This window comes from Hyperoodon ampullatus (assembly GCF_949752795.1).
Source record: "Hyperoodon ampullatus genome assembly, chromosome: 3".
Taxonomy (NCBI): Eukaryota; Metazoa; Chordata; class Mammalia; order Artiodactyla; family Ziphiidae; genus Hyperoodon; species Hyperoodon ampullatus.
Window position 1 is genome coordinate 145,578,040 of NC_136916.1, and position 18,819 is coordinate 145,596,858.

General features: G+C 35.8%; 1 protein-coding gene across 1 annotated transcript in view; it reads left to right on the forward strand.

The window, feature by feature from the left end:
- PALS1 (protein associated with LIN7 1, MAGUK p55 family member) overlaps positions 1-18,819 on the forward strand; it is a 70,911-nt gene that overhangs the window by 17,944 nt on the left and 34,148 nt on the right. The window contains exons 3-4 of the mRNA XM_079699350.1: positions 2,950-3,158; positions 18,331-18,408. Coding sequence (XP_079555476.1) covers positions 2,950-3,158; positions 18,331-18,408 — 287 coding nt within the window. The remainder of the gene's footprint in view (positions 1-2,949; positions 3,159-18,330; positions 18,409-18,819) is intronic.

Genomic DNA, 18,819 nt, shown 5'->3' on the forward strand with positions numbered 1-18,819 from the left:
TCAGATTACAAAACAACATTTACAATGTGACCTCTATGGTTAAGATCAGCATTTTTTACAAGTCTGAAAGGCTATATATGTATAGTATAACAAAATAATACCAGTAGTTATAGATGAGAGGTATGACTAGAGATAAAAAAAATTTTTTTTAATGTCAGTATTTTAGTGTCTGTGGGTGGCTTTGGTACACAGAGATTATGTAGAAGTTCCTTTGTCTCTAAAATTTTAAATCCCCCTGGGCTTGAAGAGACATAGTAGGGAGTTTGTTACCTTCTGGTCTGTCTAAAGTTGCTTATTGATTTCATTCAGCAGCGAGATCCTGAAGCTCCTGATTTTCTCATTGCCCTGACAACCAGGCTGAGACCCTTTAAACAATTACTGAAATTTTAAACAGAAGTCTCAGTATCCACTCAGAAAGTCTATCCTCTCCTTAAGATTGTAGTCAATTACTTTAACTACTTTGTTGGTTTTGTAATTCTTTTTCCTTTTAAGATATTTAATTGTTTTCCTGTTTTGCTCTAAAGATACTTTAAGGCTATTGAATTCTTTATACTCAGGGAATTCTTTATACACTTAGGTAATTCTGTGGTAACTTCTTCGAATTTGATGAAATCTGACACTCCGTATTCTTCCCCCACCCCAGCTTTATTGAAGTATAGTTGGCAAAAAAATTTTATATATCTAAAGTGTACGATGTGATATTGTGAAATATTTACCACAATTAAGTTGATTAACACATCCATCACCTCACATAGTTACCTTTTGTGTGTGTGGTGAGGATACTTAAGATGTACTCTCAGCAAATTTCAAGTATACAGTACAGTATTATTGACTGTAGTCACCATTGCTGTCCATTAGATCCTCAGAACTTATTCACCTTAAAACTGACAGTTTGTACTCTTTGACCAACATCTTTAAATTTCCCCTATCTATATTCTGTCTACTCTTGTAGATAACATTAACTTATGGTTAAATTCTGACTATTTCTCAAGTTTTATTTAGTTCTGGATCACAACTTCTTAGGTCATTCAAATGACAGTTTTGACTTTCAATTTTTTTTTCCAGTTTTTTGGTACATTTTAAATTACTAAAGAGCATATATAATTTTTATAAGGAGAGCTAAAGCTGTTTTGATTTGGGGGGAAAAGATAGGGAACTTCAGAATCAACAGAAGAGCTATTCTCACCTATAAAATATTTAACAACTGTTAACTAGTAGGATACAAGATAAATAAGAATCAGTAACTTTTCTACAGGCCCTGTGTGAAGAAAACTAACGGAAAGACTTAAACCAAGAGGTTTTTGCTTTTTTTTTTTAATGTGACTGTATAAGACACAGATATACACAGATACTATCTACTGAAAGTTTTTCCCAGAATCATTTACAGTTTTAATTTTAGTCAGCATCTCAATAGGTTTTTCTTTCTGGATGAATAGGAGATAGAGAGTGAGGAGGTATCTTAAAAATGATTCTGTAGCTCATTTGAAGTCAAGACATTTTTGAAAAAGTAATGAGCAAGTATTTGTCATATCAATATGAGCAAAGACTATAACACTATTATAAGAAGATTGTGGTTCTGATAGACCAGTGGACTAGAAACAGACCCTGATATATGTAAGAATTTGGTGGTATCATAAATCAGTGGAAAAGGAGGGATTATTCAATAAATGGTGTTAGAATAATTGGTTAACCATTTGGAAGAAAAGAAATGAAGTTAAAATTTCCCCTCAAATCTATAACAAAATTCCAGATAGATTGAAGTTAACTACAAAATAGAAGCCATTAGAAAATTTAAATGTAGGTAAACATTTAATGACCTAGGGGAAGGAGTTTATAAGCTTAGACAGTGAAAGAAATCACACAGGAAAAGGTGGATCATTCTTAACACATAACAGCCGAAAACTTCTACAATAAAGGTACCACAAATGCAATTAACAGATGGAAAAATTAGAAAACTATTTCCAGCAAATGTGACAAAGTGTATACATGTGCACATATCTACCTCTTGGGGGTCAGAGAAGAGATAAACTGTAGTTCTTAACCATTTGGGGATAACCCTCTTCCAGAAAAATGTATGTGCTGCAAGTGCACACTAATGGGAACGTGCATATGTACACATGCCCCAAATTTTCAGTAAAATTTTAGGAGACTCACATGTTCATCAGAGTTCTATGAACCACAAAAGAAGTGCCTGAGTAAACTTCAACCTCCCTGTTAAAGAAATGGAAGGTTTTTAAAAATGGTAATTTTGAATATTGGTAAAAATTTTGGTAATGGGTTATAAATTAGTAAAGCCTCCCTAGAAAACTCTTTGGCTTTTAAAATGTCAGAATCTTATTTAAAAATTCTGTTTCTTGGAATTATTTTAAGAAACATCAGAATCTCAGACATTTTTACTGTACATAGCAGTGATCATTATGTACAGAAATGCTCATTACTTATACTAGCAAAAAATTGGAAGCACCCTGAATGCTCAACTTAGTGTAATGGTTATTATAAGTTTTAGTTTAGACATAGAATAGAATATCATGGAGCCATTATAAGTTTTTTAAAGACTGTTTGATGATGTGGGAAAACAATTAAAATGTCCTGTTAAATGAAAAAAGGAAATGCCGTATGATTTTTTTTAAGTTGTTTCTAAGTGATGGGACTATTGGTGGTTTTAAATTTTTATTCATTTATGTATTCTATCCTTCATTTATTTTTATAGTGATATATATTAGTTCCATAATTAAAACATTCTTGAAAAAAATGTTATTCTGTTGTATAATTTTTAAAGTCTTACTTAAAAATCAGTAAAATGACAGTGATTTGACACTCAAAAATATTTGCAAGTTTTGTTTTTCTTGAAAACTTTAATTGTTATTGGTTCAAGAAATTTTATTTTAAAATACATGTGGAATTAAGACAGAAAATTAATTTTTGGATACCTTTTCCTTCTCCTACTAGAAGTGGAAGACCTGTTTTCTTCACTTAAACATATCCAACATACTTTGGTAGATTCTCAGAGCCAGGAGGATATTTCACTGCTTTTACAACTTGTACAAAATAAAGATTTCCAGAATGCATTTAAGATACACAACGCTGTCACAGTACACATGAACAAGGCCAGTCCTCCATTTCCTCTTATCTCCAATGCGCAAGATCTTGCACAAGAGGTATGTATTCTGAACATCTCATTGACATAGAGTAATTGTTAGTGATAGTAAGGCAGCGTTCTTGGAAAATACTGGTGTGAATATAAGGTTTGTTAGAATTAATTACTGCTGATCACGTGTTAATAATTTATTGTGTTAGGAAAAATTTGCTTATGTGTATTTTACCCTGAAAAAAATATATGCTTAGTTCACAGTCAGGACTCTGTTTCATGAAGAGAATAGCATTAGATTTGTATATACAACTACATATTTGCATAGTAAGAGAAATATTTGTCTAAATTACTAAAGGGGAAAAATTTTAATGCTTGTAGTATAGTTTTATTTTAAGCATTATACATTATAAACTGAGATAAATGAATACTGATGAGATTAAATTATATTCGATAATCAGGTATCATAAATATGTAACTTCTAAGATTTGTTACTTGTAGATATTTTGAAGTTTTTCCTCTATAGATACTGTATAGAAGGTCCAAAATAATTAAATTTTAATGTACAGTGAGAGTTTCTCGTGTTAACATGCTGATATTTAAGTTCTAGTGTCTGCTGCTTGTTGATGTTTAGTGTTTAATGTGTTTTGCAAACGTATTTTATTTTATTTATTTATTTTAAAAAACATTTATTTGGCTGCGCCGGGTCTTAGTTGCAGCACGCGGCATCTTTAGTTGTGGTGTGTGGGATCTTTAGTTGTGGCATGCAGGATCTAGTTCCCTGACTGGGGATCAAACCTGGGCCCCCTGCATAGGGAGCACAGAGTCTTAACCACTGGACCACCAGGGAAGTCCCTCTGCAAACATATTTTAAATTGAAGGTTTTAAAAGGATGTAAGTAAGCCATCTCCTATTTTTGGGGGGTGGACATTCTGTCATTATTACAGGATTTTAAGTTATTTTGGTATTATAAAAATGAATAATTCTGGAAGCCCATCAGGTAAATCTATTTCACTGAACCCAGACACAAAACAGAAAATGGGCTGAGGGAAGGGTAGGACTTCCAGAGCTACAGACACGTAAAATAGGTCAGGAGGCACTTTTTGAATTAGCACAGAATGTATTTTCTTCATTTAGATGCTTACAGTGAGCGAAGGTCCTATGTGCAAGAGTGGCAGAGAGAAGTCTCATGTTGCTCAGGATAGCAGTGTGACCTAGGGACCTGTTCCTAGAGGGGAAATTTCCCATCTGCTAGTTAAAAGACCTAGTTGAGACCTATTCTTTGTGCTCATTTTTTATTATTGAAATTAAATATGCAGAATTTTTCATTAATAAATTATCCCTGTAGTTTTACTTATAGTTTAAATGGGTTTCCTGAAAATTCCTTATAGAGATTGAAATAGCTGACAGTACTTTGATCTTATTTATTCACAAATATAGTGTAACTTTTATTGTGTAGGGTTGGGAGGAATACATAATAGATAATTGTAATCCTTCTCTTCCCATTTAGGAGAAAGGTTTATCCAGCTAGGTACTGTGACTTTGTTTTGTTAAGAACAGTAAGTAGGTAGAAAAGAGAATGATATAAGCAAGAGAGATTTAAATTGCTCCATTGGAAGAAAGTGACACAACAGAAAGGGTGGAAAGAAAGGGAAAAAAAGGAGGCAATGTAGCTTTAAAGGGTTTTAGGAGTTGAGAGGCAAAGAACTAGAAGTGGCTTAAAGAATAATGCTTTGAGAGAGAAAGAAATGGTTAAAAAGGACTTTAAAAACTCAATTTTGAATATTAGATTTAGCATAGTTAACATGTACATGGTTCACAATTGTAAAAGTATTGATTCCATATCAAGGAGATTTTCTCAAAGTTTGCTTTCACAGCCTTCAGTAATACTTGAGAATTGTATTGCTTTGGTGGTGGTGGGATAGTAGGTGATTAGTGACATTGGGCTGAGACTGGTCTTAAAATGAGTGCAAAATGACTAACCTAGTTGGGGCAACAACATACGGTTGTGCTACAAAGTGAATGACTTCCCCTGGAGTTGTGCTTGCACAACTGTGTGGCAGCCCTGACTTGACAGTGCATAACATGTGAGAAAAGGATGTACTTGGAACTCATCAAAGAAGAGTGTTAAATCTGATAACAAAATTCTGAAGGTTAAATGGACTCATTGCTTTTATTTTACAGCTGGAAAAGCTTAACAATGACCTTATTCAACCCTTCTGTTTTATGTTTCTGAATATTGAGGCCAGGTGAGGTTTTGTGACTGGGATGAGACTACTAGGCTACTCATATGCCCATTGCCTAATTTTTTGCTTTTTAGCATTCATAATTCCAGCTTTTTTCATATACAGTATTTAAAGGAAGAAATTACCTCATGTTTCAGTTAGTATATCATTTTTAAATGGAAATTTAATCCAAGTAAGTAAAAAAACCTCAAGAATTTGATGAAAGAATGTCTTAACACATTAGGAAGTGTTCTTTGTTTTTATAGCTTAAAATATCAGTTAAATATTAAATATCATATAATAGATAATACAGCTTCTGAAAACTTCAGATACTGAGATCCAGATTATATCTTTGACAGTCCAGGATACTCATTAATAAATGTAAAACAAGTTTTTTGATCATTAAAGTGCTTTTATCAAGAAAAGGTTGAGAACCTGGGTTTCGTTAAATGAACTTATTGCTTATCCAGTAAAAATGCAAGCCAACAGACCAGAAAATGGTATTTGATTATTTGATTTTGAGATAGTGAGGTATATACGTGTATAAGTATATATATAACAAAAACTTGCATCCAAAAGAACTGTCGCAAATTAACAACAAAGAGACTACTCAGTTTTTTTTTTAATGGGCAAAGGACTTGAACAGACACTTCACAAAAAGAGGAAACCCCAACAGCCAGTAAGTATGAAAAGTTCAGCATCATTAGCTAATAGAGAAATGCAAATTAAAACAAAATGAGAGACTACTGCATAGACACCAAAATGACTAAAAAATTTTTTTAAAGACTGGCAATGTTAAATCTTAACAAACTTATGGAGGAACTGAAACTCTGATAATGTTACTGGTGGAGTATAAATTGGTACTGCCACTTTGGAAAATGTTTGGAAATGTCTGCTAAAGCTAAAGTACCTATATCTGTGACCCAACATTTTTATGTCTGGGTATGTACCTGAGAGAAATGAAAACATATCCACACAAAGGCTTAAGCATAAACGTTCATAGCAGCCAGATAATCATTAGAAGCTGGAAAGAACCCAGATGCCCATCAACCAGTGAAAATTGAGTTAGACTCTCACTGTGGAAGAAAAATGAGTTAACAATCACAATCTAATGAGAAGTACTATGATGGTAGTATGAAAAAGGTACCAAGAGCATAATGAGATGTGCCTACTTCACTAGGGGTCGGGGAGAGGCAGACATGGCAGAGGAGGAGATTTGGGAGGAAGGAAGAAACAGAAAATTTAATATGCTAAGTCTTGAAGGACAGTTGGGAATTTACCTGAAAGCCCAAGAAAGAGGAAAAGCCTTTCCACTGGCAAAGGGTTCAAAGATAGTAGTGACTGAGAAAGGCTGGCATATTTATTGAACAATGAGTAAGGAGTAGGATATGATTTTCAAGATAGAGTCCAGATCCTGAAGGTCAGATAAGCCATATTAATAAGTCTAAATTTTCTTATGATGGATCCACATTGGTAAACATTTTAAAATAATTAAATTACATGAATAGATGAAAGGAGAAAACCATATGGTCAACTTGATGCAGAAAAGACATCTGAAAAAAATTTAATACCTTTTCCTTGATAATGAGAATTCTTAGAAAACCAGGTACATTTTGTTAACTTGATGAAGAACAATATCAGAAACTAATAGGGAGCATCTTACCTAATGATGAAACACCCAACATGTTGCTTTTTTTTTTTTTAATTTTTGACTGCGTTGGGTCTTTGTTGCTGCGCGTGGGCTTTCTCTAGTGACAGTGAGCAGGGGCTGCTCTTCATTGCGGTGCACAGGCTTCTCATTGCGGTGGCTTCTCTTGTTGTGGAGCACAGGCTCTAGGCGCGCGGGCTTCAGTAGTTGTGGCACACGGGCTCAGTAGTTGTGGCCTCAGGCTCTAGAGCGTAGGCTCAGTAGTTGTGGTGCACGGGCTTAGTTGCTTCATGGCATGTGGGATCTTCCCGGACCAGGGCTCGAACACGTGTCCCCTGCACTGGCAGGCAGATTTTTTAACCACTGTGCCACCAGGGAAGTCCTCAACATGTTGCTTTTTAAGCCTGGAATAATAAAAGGAATCTACGGACTCTCACCACTAGTATTCAACATTTTTCTGGAGGTACTAGCTAGTGCAGTAAAACAAGAAAAAGTCATGAAATATAATGTTGTAGGGGAACAGGGAAAATGTGAATAGGTTTAATTAGTTACTTTGAAAAACTAAAACCTTGATTCATTTGGTAGTCAACATGAGGCTTATTAAAGTATAGATAAAATGTGTATACACACAGATATCCTATTTGAAAATGCAGGCAAAGAGATATTGAGAGAAATAATAAATTAACAAGGCTATCTCTGGGTGGTGGATATATAGGTAATTTTCTTGTCTAGATGTTGATGTGTTTCTCAAATTTAATACACAAAAGCCACTAAAGGAGAGTTCAAAGCAAGAAATTTATAAGTGATTGCAGAGCTACCAAAGGATTTTAAACAAGAGTTTGATATAAACAGGCTTCCAGTTTAAAGTATTATTCTGATAACATTGTGGGAGATGTGTGAGATCAAGAATGGAGTCTGGCTTAGAGTATGGAGGCTCGTGTAATTGTCCAGATGTAAGATTTTGAATAGCCATTGAACATGAAGTGAAGAAATATTTAAGTAGAAAATTAGGGCTTCCCTGGTGGTGCAGTGGTTAAGAATCCGCCTGCCAATGCAGGAGACACTGGTTTGAGCCCTGGTCTGGGAAGATCACACATGCCGTGGAGCAGCTAAGCCCATGTGCCACAACTACTGAGCCTGCACTCTAGAGCCCGTGAGCCACAACTACTGAAGCCTGTGCACCTAGAGCCCGCGTTCTGCAACGAAGAGTAGCCCCTGCTCGCCGCAGCTAGAGAAAGCCCATGCACAGCAACAAAGACCCAATACAGCCAAAAATAAATAAAATAAAAGAAATAAATTAAAATAAATTAAAATAAATTAATAGAACAGATTGTCCCCATGTGGAGAATAAAGGTAAAAGAGGCATCAAGGGTGACTTCCTGCCTGTTCTTCTTTGTACTGAATTCATCAAACATTGAGTGCTGTTTGCCAGGCATTCTGCCAATAGCCAGATACAAAGCTGAATAAGATACAGTTCCATCTTCAAAGAGCTCAACCTATTGGGGTTACAGTCACATCAACAATTTTAAATCAGATGACAGTATGACTAGCATGATCTCATTCTGGTAAAAGTAAGCAGTAAAGGATATAGACAAAGATTTTCTCATAGTTTTGAGGTTATGGGTGTATTGTTTTTGATAACCAACTTTATTGAGATATAATTTACATACACTTAAAATTGGTATGCTTCATTATATAGTTCAATATTTTTGGCACATGTATACACCTGTGTAATCTACCACCACAATCAAGTTATAGAAACATCCGTGAATGCATAAAGCTCCCTTAATTTCCTTTGTAGACAGTAACCACTTCCCACTCCCCAGGCCCTAGGCAGCCAGTGATCTGTTTTCTGTTTTTACAGATTTGCCTTTTCTGGAAATTTCATATAAGTGGAATAAAATAATATGTAGTCTTTTATATCTGACTTGTTTTGGTTAGTATAATGTTTTTCAAATTCATCAGTGTGTTGCATGTATTAGTAGTTTGAACTTCTTGTTGAGTAGTATTCCATCGTATGCATAGCCTACAATTTGTTAAACCACTCTCCTATTGGTGGATATTTAGGTTATTTCCATTTTATTATTCTAGCAGATGTGTAACAGTATCTTGTTTTAGTTTGCATTTGCATATGTTGAGCATTTTTTCATAAGCTGTTTCCCTATCTTCTTTTGGAAAATATTTTGATCTTTTTCCCATTTTAAAAATCATATTGTAAATTTTATTGAGTTGTAAGAGTTCTTAATGTACTCTAGTTACAAGTCCTCCTGTCAGATGTATATCTCTTGGTGAATATTTTGGTAAAAACAAGTATAAGAATATAGGAGGATATATACCAAATGATTCTCCCTAGGTTTGGGGATTATGGTGAGTTTTATTTCCTTCTTTTGGATTATCTATTTTCTGATTTTTCACATTTAACATATACCATTTCTGTAATTTAAAAAAATTAGTTTAAAATGCTCTGAAGGAAAATAGAGAAGGTATTTTAGCTAGAGAAGAGTACAAGATCAAGAGGGAACTTTTTTTTTTTAGATAAGAGATTAGAGCATTTTTATAACCTAATGGAAAGGAGCCAGTATGATGTAAGAATAGCCTTTTAATTCCTTAGGCCTTTGTAGAAGTAGCTCATGTTGTATGTTGACACTAAAATAGGCAACAACTGGATTAATAGGGGAGGGATATAAGCACTTAACAGGAGTTGAAATTTCTTTAGAAGGGACTATCTCAGAGGTGCTAGGAACTGATTTAAAAGTAAAAATAGGAGGGAATTCCCCTGCAGTCCAGTGGTTAGGACTTGGCACTTTCACTGCCATGGCCCCAAGTTCAATCCCTGGTAGGAGAACTAAGATCCTACAAGCTGTGCAGTGCAGCCAAATAAAATAAATAAATAAATAAAAAGGTAAAGATAGGGCTTCCCTGGTGGCGCAGTGGTTGAGAGTCCGCCTGCCGATGCAGGGGACACGGGTTCGTGCCCCGGTCCGGGAAGATCCCACATGCCGCGGAGCAGCTGGAGCAGCTGGGCCCGTGAGCCATGGCCGCTGAGCCTGTGCGTCCGGAGCCTGTGCTCCGCAGCGGGAGAGGCCACAGCAGTGAGAGGCCCGCGTACAGCAGGAAAAAAGTGTCTATACACAAAATTATTGAGTTGACTTTGTACATTTTCTTCACCATTGGTGCATTTCTAATCCAAAATTTTCTTTCTCCCTCAGGATTACTTTCTTAGGGACTATAAATTTCATTTTAAATTAACTGGGATTTGATATATTTAAAAAATCAGCATTTAATTATTCACAGTTTTGGATTACTGCACTTGACCATTAGTAAGACTTTAATCGAATTCTTGCAAAAGATAATAATTGCTGTGCCCCCCTGTTTATACATATAGAACTCTACATTTAGAAACATGTTTTTCTAGGTACCAAAACCAGAGGACAGGCTAATTTTGATGCTGCCATTGCTATGATCTACTTGTGGTCAAATTAGTTAATCCCAAAATTATCATCTCTTAGGTTTAATAGGGGAATTACTTTAAAAATTATTTAAAATAACCATAAGAGGTATTAGAGAATTACTAGATTCCTGTTCTAATCATGAGTTACTTTGGTTTTAATTAATTAATTAATTAATTAATTAAATTTTGGCTGCGTTGCGTCTTTGCTGCTGTGCACAGGCTTTCTCTAGATGCGGCAAGAGGGGGCTACTCTTTGTTGCGGTGCGCGGGCTTCTCACTGAGGTGGCTTCTCTTGTTGTGGAGCATGGGCTTTAGGCGCGCGAGTTTCAGTATTTTTAGCACCGGGCTCAGCAGTTGTGGCTCGCGGACTCTGGAGTGCAGGCTCAGTAATTGTGGTGCACAGGCTTAGTTGCTTCGTGGCATGTGGGATCTTCCCAGACCAGGGATCAAACCCGTGTCCCCCACACCGGCAGGCAGATTCTTAACCACTGCGCCACCAGGGAAGTCCCAATCGTGAGTTAGTTTTATTAAAAAATTACACTATATATTAATTTACTTCTATATGTTTTCATTCATGATGATAATTTTGGCTTTGTTAATCTGCATTGCTGCAAAGTGCTCTTTTTGGTACTCTAGTTAGGAAGTACAGAAAGGAAGAAAATCAGAGGTATTAATAATGAAAACATATATAGTATAATCTTTGAGGAAAACTAGTCCACAGAGCAAATTTGTACCTTTAAATATTTATGGTAGAAAAAAAGATGGAAAATAATTCGACTGAACATACAGCTCAAGTGATTAGAAATTGAAAAGGGAAATAAACTAAAGCAGAAAAAAGGAATTAAATTATTTAAATGGAAAGAACAATAGATTTAACATCAAAAACTGGTTTGTTGGCAAGTACAAGAAAATAGAGAAACCTTAGACAAGTTAGATGAAGAAAAAATACTAATAACGTTAGGAAAGAAAAAAGAAGCATAGATGCAAACACAGGAGAGTAAAAAATTATAATTGCAGCTTTATGTCACTAAATGTGAAAGTGCTGTCAAGTGGGTGGTTTTTGTAAGAAAATGTATATTGCCAAAAGTGACTTAAGAAAAGATAACCCAAAAAAGTAGTAACTATAGATAAAATTGAAAGTTGGAAATCCACCCCTAAAATAAACTACCAGGCCCAGATAATTTTACAAGCTCTATCAAAACATTAAGGAACATATGAGTCTTACGTTAAATAAACTGTTTTCATGTATAAATGTTGACTATTTCCCAACTCATTGTGCTAGAATAGTATAGATACTAAAAACAGCTCTGTAAACCAGTGTATATAACTATGCTCACCAAGTCTCTAATCCAGTTTTTGAACATTAATATACAAATCTTAAAATGTGAGTAACTCACATCTAGAAATATATTAAGGTAATAATTTACTATGTGCTAGGTAGTGTGCTAAGCAGTTTATGTGGATTATCTCAATCTTTTAAGAACCTTACATTGTAGGTGCCAATCTACAGGTGAGGAAACAAAGACTAAGAAAAATTTTTCATAATCAAGTGGAGTTTATCCTAGGAGTGCAGGAATTGCTTGACTTGGGTAAATTTTTTAATGTGATTCACTGTAGTATGGTGGTTGTTTCATTACTCTCATATAAATTTATCTGTTAGACTGTAACTCTTTAAAATGTCATCTCTGATTTAAAATGTAGTTACATAAACATATGATTAAAACACTATAAAATAGCAACATAACTGTTAGGACAGTTCTTCCCTTATATAATCAATATTAGTCTCTTTTACGTAGTATGTTTGCAGAAATTTTCAAGAAGGAAATACCTCATTCATAGGCATAACTAAAAATGCTATTGTCAATCAGGTAACAAGATTGAAAACTCTGTGAGAAAAAAATACTTTTTTAAAGTTATAATTCTCTTTAGTGCTTTTCTTTCTTACAAGTAGTTTTTACAATTTCTTTTCAATTTTTTTTTAAGCAGCAGGTTCTTATTAGTTATCCATTTTATACATATTAGTGTATATATGTCAATCCCAATCTCCCAGTTCATCACCCCCCCACCACCACTTTTCCCCCTTGGTGTTCATATGTTTGTTCTCTACATCTGTGTCTCAATTTCTGCCCTGCAAACCGGTTCATCTGTACCATTTTTCTAGGTTCCACATATATGCGTTAATATACGATACTTGTTTTTCGCTTTCTGACTTACTTCATTCTGTATGACAGTCTCTATATCCATCCACGTCTCTAAATATGACCAAATTCCGTTCCTTTTTATGGCTGAGTAATATTCCATTCTGTATATGTACCACATCTTCTTTATCCATTCGTCTGTCGATGGGCATTTAGGTTGCTGCCATGACCTGGCTGTTGTAAATACTGCTGCAATGAACATTGGGGTGCATGTGTCTTTTCGAACTATGGTTTTCTCCGGGTATATGCCCAGTAGTGGGATTGCTGGGTCATATGGTAGTTCTAGTTTTAGTTTTTTAAGAAACCTCCATACTGTTCTCCATAGTGGCTGTATCAATTTACATTCCCACCAGCAGTGCAGGAGGGTTCCCTTTTCTCCACACCCTCTCCAGCATTTGTTGTTTGTAGATTTTCTGATGATGCCTATTCTAACTGGTGTGAGCTGATACCTCGTTGTAATTTTGATTTGCATTTCTCTAATAATTAGTGATGTTGAGCAGCTTTTCATGTGCTTCTTGGCCATCTGTATGTCTTCTTTGGAGAAATGTCTATTTAGCTCTTCTGCCCATTTTTGGATTGCGTTGTTTGTTTTTTTAATATCAAGCTGCATGAGCTTTTTATATATTTTGGAGATTAATCTTTTGTCTGTTGATTGGTTTGCAAATATTTTCTCCCATTCTGAGGGTTGTCTTTTTGTCTTGTTTGTAGTTTCCTTTGCTGTGCAAAAGCTTTTAAGTTTCATTAGGTCCCATTTGTTTATTTTTGTTTTTATTTCCATTACTCTAGGAAGTGGGTCAAAAAAGATCTTGCTGTGATTTATGTCAAAGAGTGTTCTTCCTTTGTTTTCCTCTAAGAGTTTTTATAGTGTCCAGTCTTACAATTAGGTCTCTAATCCATTTTGAGTTTATTTTTGTGTATGGTGTTCAGGAGTGTTCTAATTTCATTCTTTTACGTGTAGCTGTCCAGTTTTCCTAGCACCACTTATTGAAGAGACTGTCTTTTCTCCACTGTATATCCTTGCCTCCTTTGTCATAGATTAGTTGACCATAGGTGTGTGAGTTTATTTCTGGGCTTTCTATCCTGTTCCATTGATCTGTATTGCTGTTTTTGTGCCAGTACCATATTATCTTGATTACTGTAGCTTTGTAGTATAGTCTGAGGTCAGGGAGTCTGATTCCTCCAGCTCCGTTTTTTTCCCTCAAGCAGCTTTGGCTATTCGGGGTCTTTTGTGTCTCCATACAAATTTAAGGATTTTTTGTTCTAGTTCTGTAAAAAATGCCATAGGTAATTTGAGAGGGATTGCATTGAATCTATAGATTGCTTTGGGTAGTATAGTCATTTTCACAATGTTGATTCTTCCAAGAACATGGCATATCTCTCCATCTGTTTGTATCATCTTTAATTTCTTTCATCAGTGTCTTACAGCTTTCTGCATACAGGTTTTTTGCCTCCCTAGGTAGGTTTATTCCTAGGTATTTTATTCTTTTTGTTGCAGTGGTAAATGGGAGTGTTTCCTTAATTTCTTTTTCAGATTTTTCATCATTAGTGTATTGGAATGCAAGAGATTTCTGTGCATTAATTTTGTATCCTGCAACTTTACCAAATTCATTGATTAGCTCTAGAAGTTTTCTGGTGGCATCTTTAGGATTCTCTATGTATAGTATCATGTCATCTGCAAACAGTGATAGTTTTACTTCTTCTTTTCCAATTTGTATTCCTTTTATTTCTTTTTCTTCTCTGATTGCTGTGGCTGGGACTTCCAAAACTGTGTTGAATAATAGTGGCGAGAGTGGACATCCTTGTCTTGTTCCTGATCTTATAGGAAATGCTTTCAGTTTTTCACCATTGAGAATGATGTTTGCTGTGGGTTTGTTGTATATGGCCTTTATTATGTTGAAGTAGGTTCCCTCTATGGACACTTTCTGGAGAGTTTGTATCATAAATGGGTGTTGAATTTTGTCAAAAACTATTTCTGCATCAATTGAGATGATCATACAGTTTTTCTTCTTCAATTTGTTAATATGGTGTATCACATTGATTGATTTGTGTATATTGAAGAATCCTTGCATCCCTGGGATAAATCCCACTTGATCGTGGTGTATGATCCTTTTAATGTGTTGTTGGATTCTGTTTGCTAGTATTTTGTTGAGGGTTTTTCCATCTGTATTCATCAGTGATATTGGTCTGTGATTTTCTTTTTTTGTAGTATCTTTGTCTGGTTTTGGTATCAGGGTGATGGTGGCCTCATAGAATGAGTTTGGAAATGTTCCTTCCTCTACATTTTTTGGAAGAGTTTGAGAAGGATGAGTGTTAGCTCTTCTCTAAATGTTTGATGGAATTCACCTGTGAAGCCATCTGGTCCTGGACTTTTGTTTGTTGGAAGATTTTTAATCACAGTTTCAATGTCATTACTTGTGATTGGTCTGTTCATATTTTCTATTTCTTCCTGGTTCAGTCTTGGAAGGTTATACCTTTCTAAGAATTTGTCCATTTTTTCCAGGTTGTCCATTTTATTGGCATAGAGTTGCTTGTAGTAGTCTCTCATGATGCTTTGTATTTCTGCGGTGTCTGTTGTAAGTTCTCCTTTTTCATTTCTAATTTTATTGATTTGAGTCCTCTCCCTCTTTTTCTTGATGAGTCTGGCTAATGGTTTATCAATTTTGTTTATCTTCTCAGAGAACCAGCTTGTAGTTTTATTGATCTTTGCTATTGTTTACTTTGTTTCTATTTCATTTATTTCTGCTCTGATCTTTATGATTGCTTTCCTTCTACTAACTTTGGGTTTTGCTTGTTCTTCTTTCTCTAGTTCCTGTAGGTGTAAGGTTAGATTGTTTATTTTAGATTTTTCTTTTTCTTGAGGTAGAATTGTATTGTTATAAACTTCCCCCTTAGAACTGCTTTTGCTGCATCCCATAGGTTTTGGATCATCATGTTTTCATTGTCATATGTCTCTAGGTATTTTTTTATTTCCTCTTTGATTTCTTCAGTGATCTCTTGGTTATTTACTAATGTATTGTTTAGCCTCCATGTGTTTGTGTTTTTTTATGTTTTTTTCCCTGTAATTGATTTCTTAACTCATAGCATTGTGGTCAGAAAAGATGCTTGATATGATTTCAGTTTTCTTAAATTTACTGAGGCTTGATTTGTGACCCAAGGTGTTATCTATCCTGGAGAATGTTCTGTGTGCACTCGAGAAGAAAGTGTAATCTGCTATTTTTGAATGGAATGTCCTACAAATGTCAATTAAATCTATCTGGTCTATTGTGTCATTTAAAGCTTGTGTTTCCGTATTAATTTTCTATTTGGATGATCTATCCATTGGTGTAAGTGAGGTGTTAACATCCCCCACTATTATTTTGTTACTGTCGATTTCCTCTTCTATAGCTGTTAGCAGTTGCCTTATGTATTGAGGTGCTCCTATGTTGGGTGCACATATTTATAATTGTTATATCTTCTTCTTGGATTGATCCCTTGATCATTATGTAGTGTCCTTCCTTGTCTCTTGTAACATTCTTTATTTTAAAGTCTATTTTATCTTTTATGAGTATTGCTACTCCAGCTTTCTTTTGATTTCCATTTGCATAGAATATCTTTTTCCATCCCCTCACTTTCAGTCCGTATGTGTCCCTAGGTCTGAAGTGGGTCTCTTGTAGACAGCATATAGATGGGTCTTGTTTTTGTATCCATTCAGCCAATCTGTGTCTTTTGGTTGGAGCATTTAATCCGTTCACGTTTAAGGTAATTATGAATATGTATGTTCCTGTTACCATTTTCTTAATTGTTATGGGTTTGTTTTTGTAGGTCCTTTTCTTCTCTTGTGTTTCCCGCTTAGAGAAGTTCCTTTAGCATTTGTTGTAGAGCTGGTTTGGTGGTGCTGAATTCTCTTAGCTTTTGCTTCTCTGTAAAGCTTTTGATTTCTCCGTTGAATCTGAATGAGATCCTTGATGGGTAGAGTAATCTTCGTTGTAGGTTCTTCCCTTTCATCACTTTAAGTATATCATGCCACTCTCTTCTAGCTTGTAGAGTTTCTGCTGAAAAATCAGCTGTTAGCCTTATGGGAGTTCCCTTATATGTTACTTGTCATTTTTCCCTTGCTGCTTTCAATAATTTTTCTTTGTCTTTAACTTTTTGTCAGTTTGATTACTATGTTTCTTGGCATGTTTCTCCTTGGGTTTATCCTGCCTGGGACTCTCTGCGCTTCTGGAGAGTGGCTATTTCCTTTCCCGTGTTAGGGAAGTTTTCGACTATAATCTCTTTCAATATATTTTCGGGTCCTTTCTCTCTTCTCCTTCTGGGACCCCTGTAATGCGAATGTTGTTGCACTTAATGTTGTCCCAGAGGTCTCTTAGGCTGTCTTCATTTCTTTTCAATCTTTTTTCTTTGCTCTGTTCTGTTCTGTGGCAGTGAATTCCACCATTCTGTCTTCCAGGTCATTTGTCTGTTCTTCTGCCTCTGTTCTTCTGCTATTGATTCCTTCTAGCGTATTTTTCACTTCACTTATTGTATTGTTCATCTCTGTTTGTTTGTTCTTTAATTCTTCTAGGTTTTTGTTAAACATTTCTTGCATCTTCTCTACCTTTGCGTCCATTCTTTTTCTGAGGTCCTGGATCATATTCACTATCATTATTCTGAATTTTTTTTCCAGAAGTTTGCCTTTCTCCACTTCATTTAGTTGTTTTTCTAGGGTTTTATCTTGTTCCTTTATCTGGTACATAGCCCTCTGCCTTTTCATCTTGTCTTTCTGTGAATGTGGCTTTTGTTCCACAGGCTGCAGGATTGGAGTTCTTCCTGCTTCTGCTGTCTGCCCTCTGTTGGATGAGGCTATCTAAGAGGCTTGTGCAAGTTTCCTGATGGGAGGGACTGGTGGTGGGTAGAGCTGGGTGTTGCTCTGGTGTGCAGAGCTCAGTAAAATTTTAATCTTCTTGTCTGCTGATTGGTGGGGCTGGGTTCCCTCCCTGCTGGTTGTTTGGCCTGAGGCAACACAGCACTGGAGCCTATGTGGCTCTTTGGTGTGGCTAATGGCAGACTCTGGGAGGGCTCACACCAAGGAGTACTTCCCAGAACTTCAGCTGCCAGTGTCCTTGTCCTCACAGTGAGCCACAGCCACCCCCCGCCTCTGCAGGAGACCCTCCAACACTCTCAGGTAGGTCTGGTTCAGTCTCTTATGGGGTCACTGCTCCTTCCCCTGGGTCCCAGTGGGCACACTACTTTGTGTGTGCCCTCCAAGAGTGGAGTGTCTGTTTCCCCCAGTCCTGTGGAAGTCCTGCCTTCAAAGTCTGATTCTCTAGGAATTCCTCCTCCCTTTACCGTACCTCCAGGTTGGGAAGCCTGACATGTGGCTCAGAACTTTTACTCTCGTGGGTGGACTTGTGTGGTGTAAGTGTTCTCCAGTTTGTGAGTCACCCACCCAGCAGTTATGGGATTTGATTTTATTGTGATTGCACCCCTCCTGCTGTCTCATTGTGGCTTCTCCTTTGTCTTTGGATGTGGGGTATCTTTTTTGGTGAGTTCCAGTGTCTTCCTGTCAATGATTGTTCAGCAGTTAGTTGTGATTCTGGTGCTCTTGGAAGAGGGAGCAAGTGCACATCCTTCTACTCCGCCATCTTGAACCCGTTTTCCAGTTTTTACAATTTTAAATCATACCTTTTTTAAAAATAAAAATCTTTATAAATGCTGGTGATAGTTTCTATAACCTAGGAAGAATATTCTTTGTTTCTTAGGTACAAACTGTTTTGAAGCCAATCCACCAGAAGGAAGGACAAGAATTAACTGCTTTGCTGAATGCTCCACATATTCAGGTAGAAAATGGAGAGAGCATCATATATGTGGTTTTTCCAGCATCCAAAATCACTTTGAATCAGAGTCTCTTGGGCTAAAAGAGACCTCAAATATTAATGTATACTGTTTTGATTGCTTTCAACTCCCACTGCAGAATAATTATTGTTGGATTATATATTTTTGTACTTAAAATTAACCACATTATTTTTGAAACAACTTATTATTCTTTACAAATTCCTCCCTTTTTTGGTCATATTTTTCCATAAATTTTAATTATCTATGATGTTGGACCCTTGAGGTAATTTTGTTTTTTATGAAGTTTAATAAGCATTTTAGACCTTCAGAACTCATCCCAGAGTATTCCCTATTATACCTAACAAATCTTAATTATTATTAGCTATAAAAGATACAGGGTTGCATCTGTACTTCAG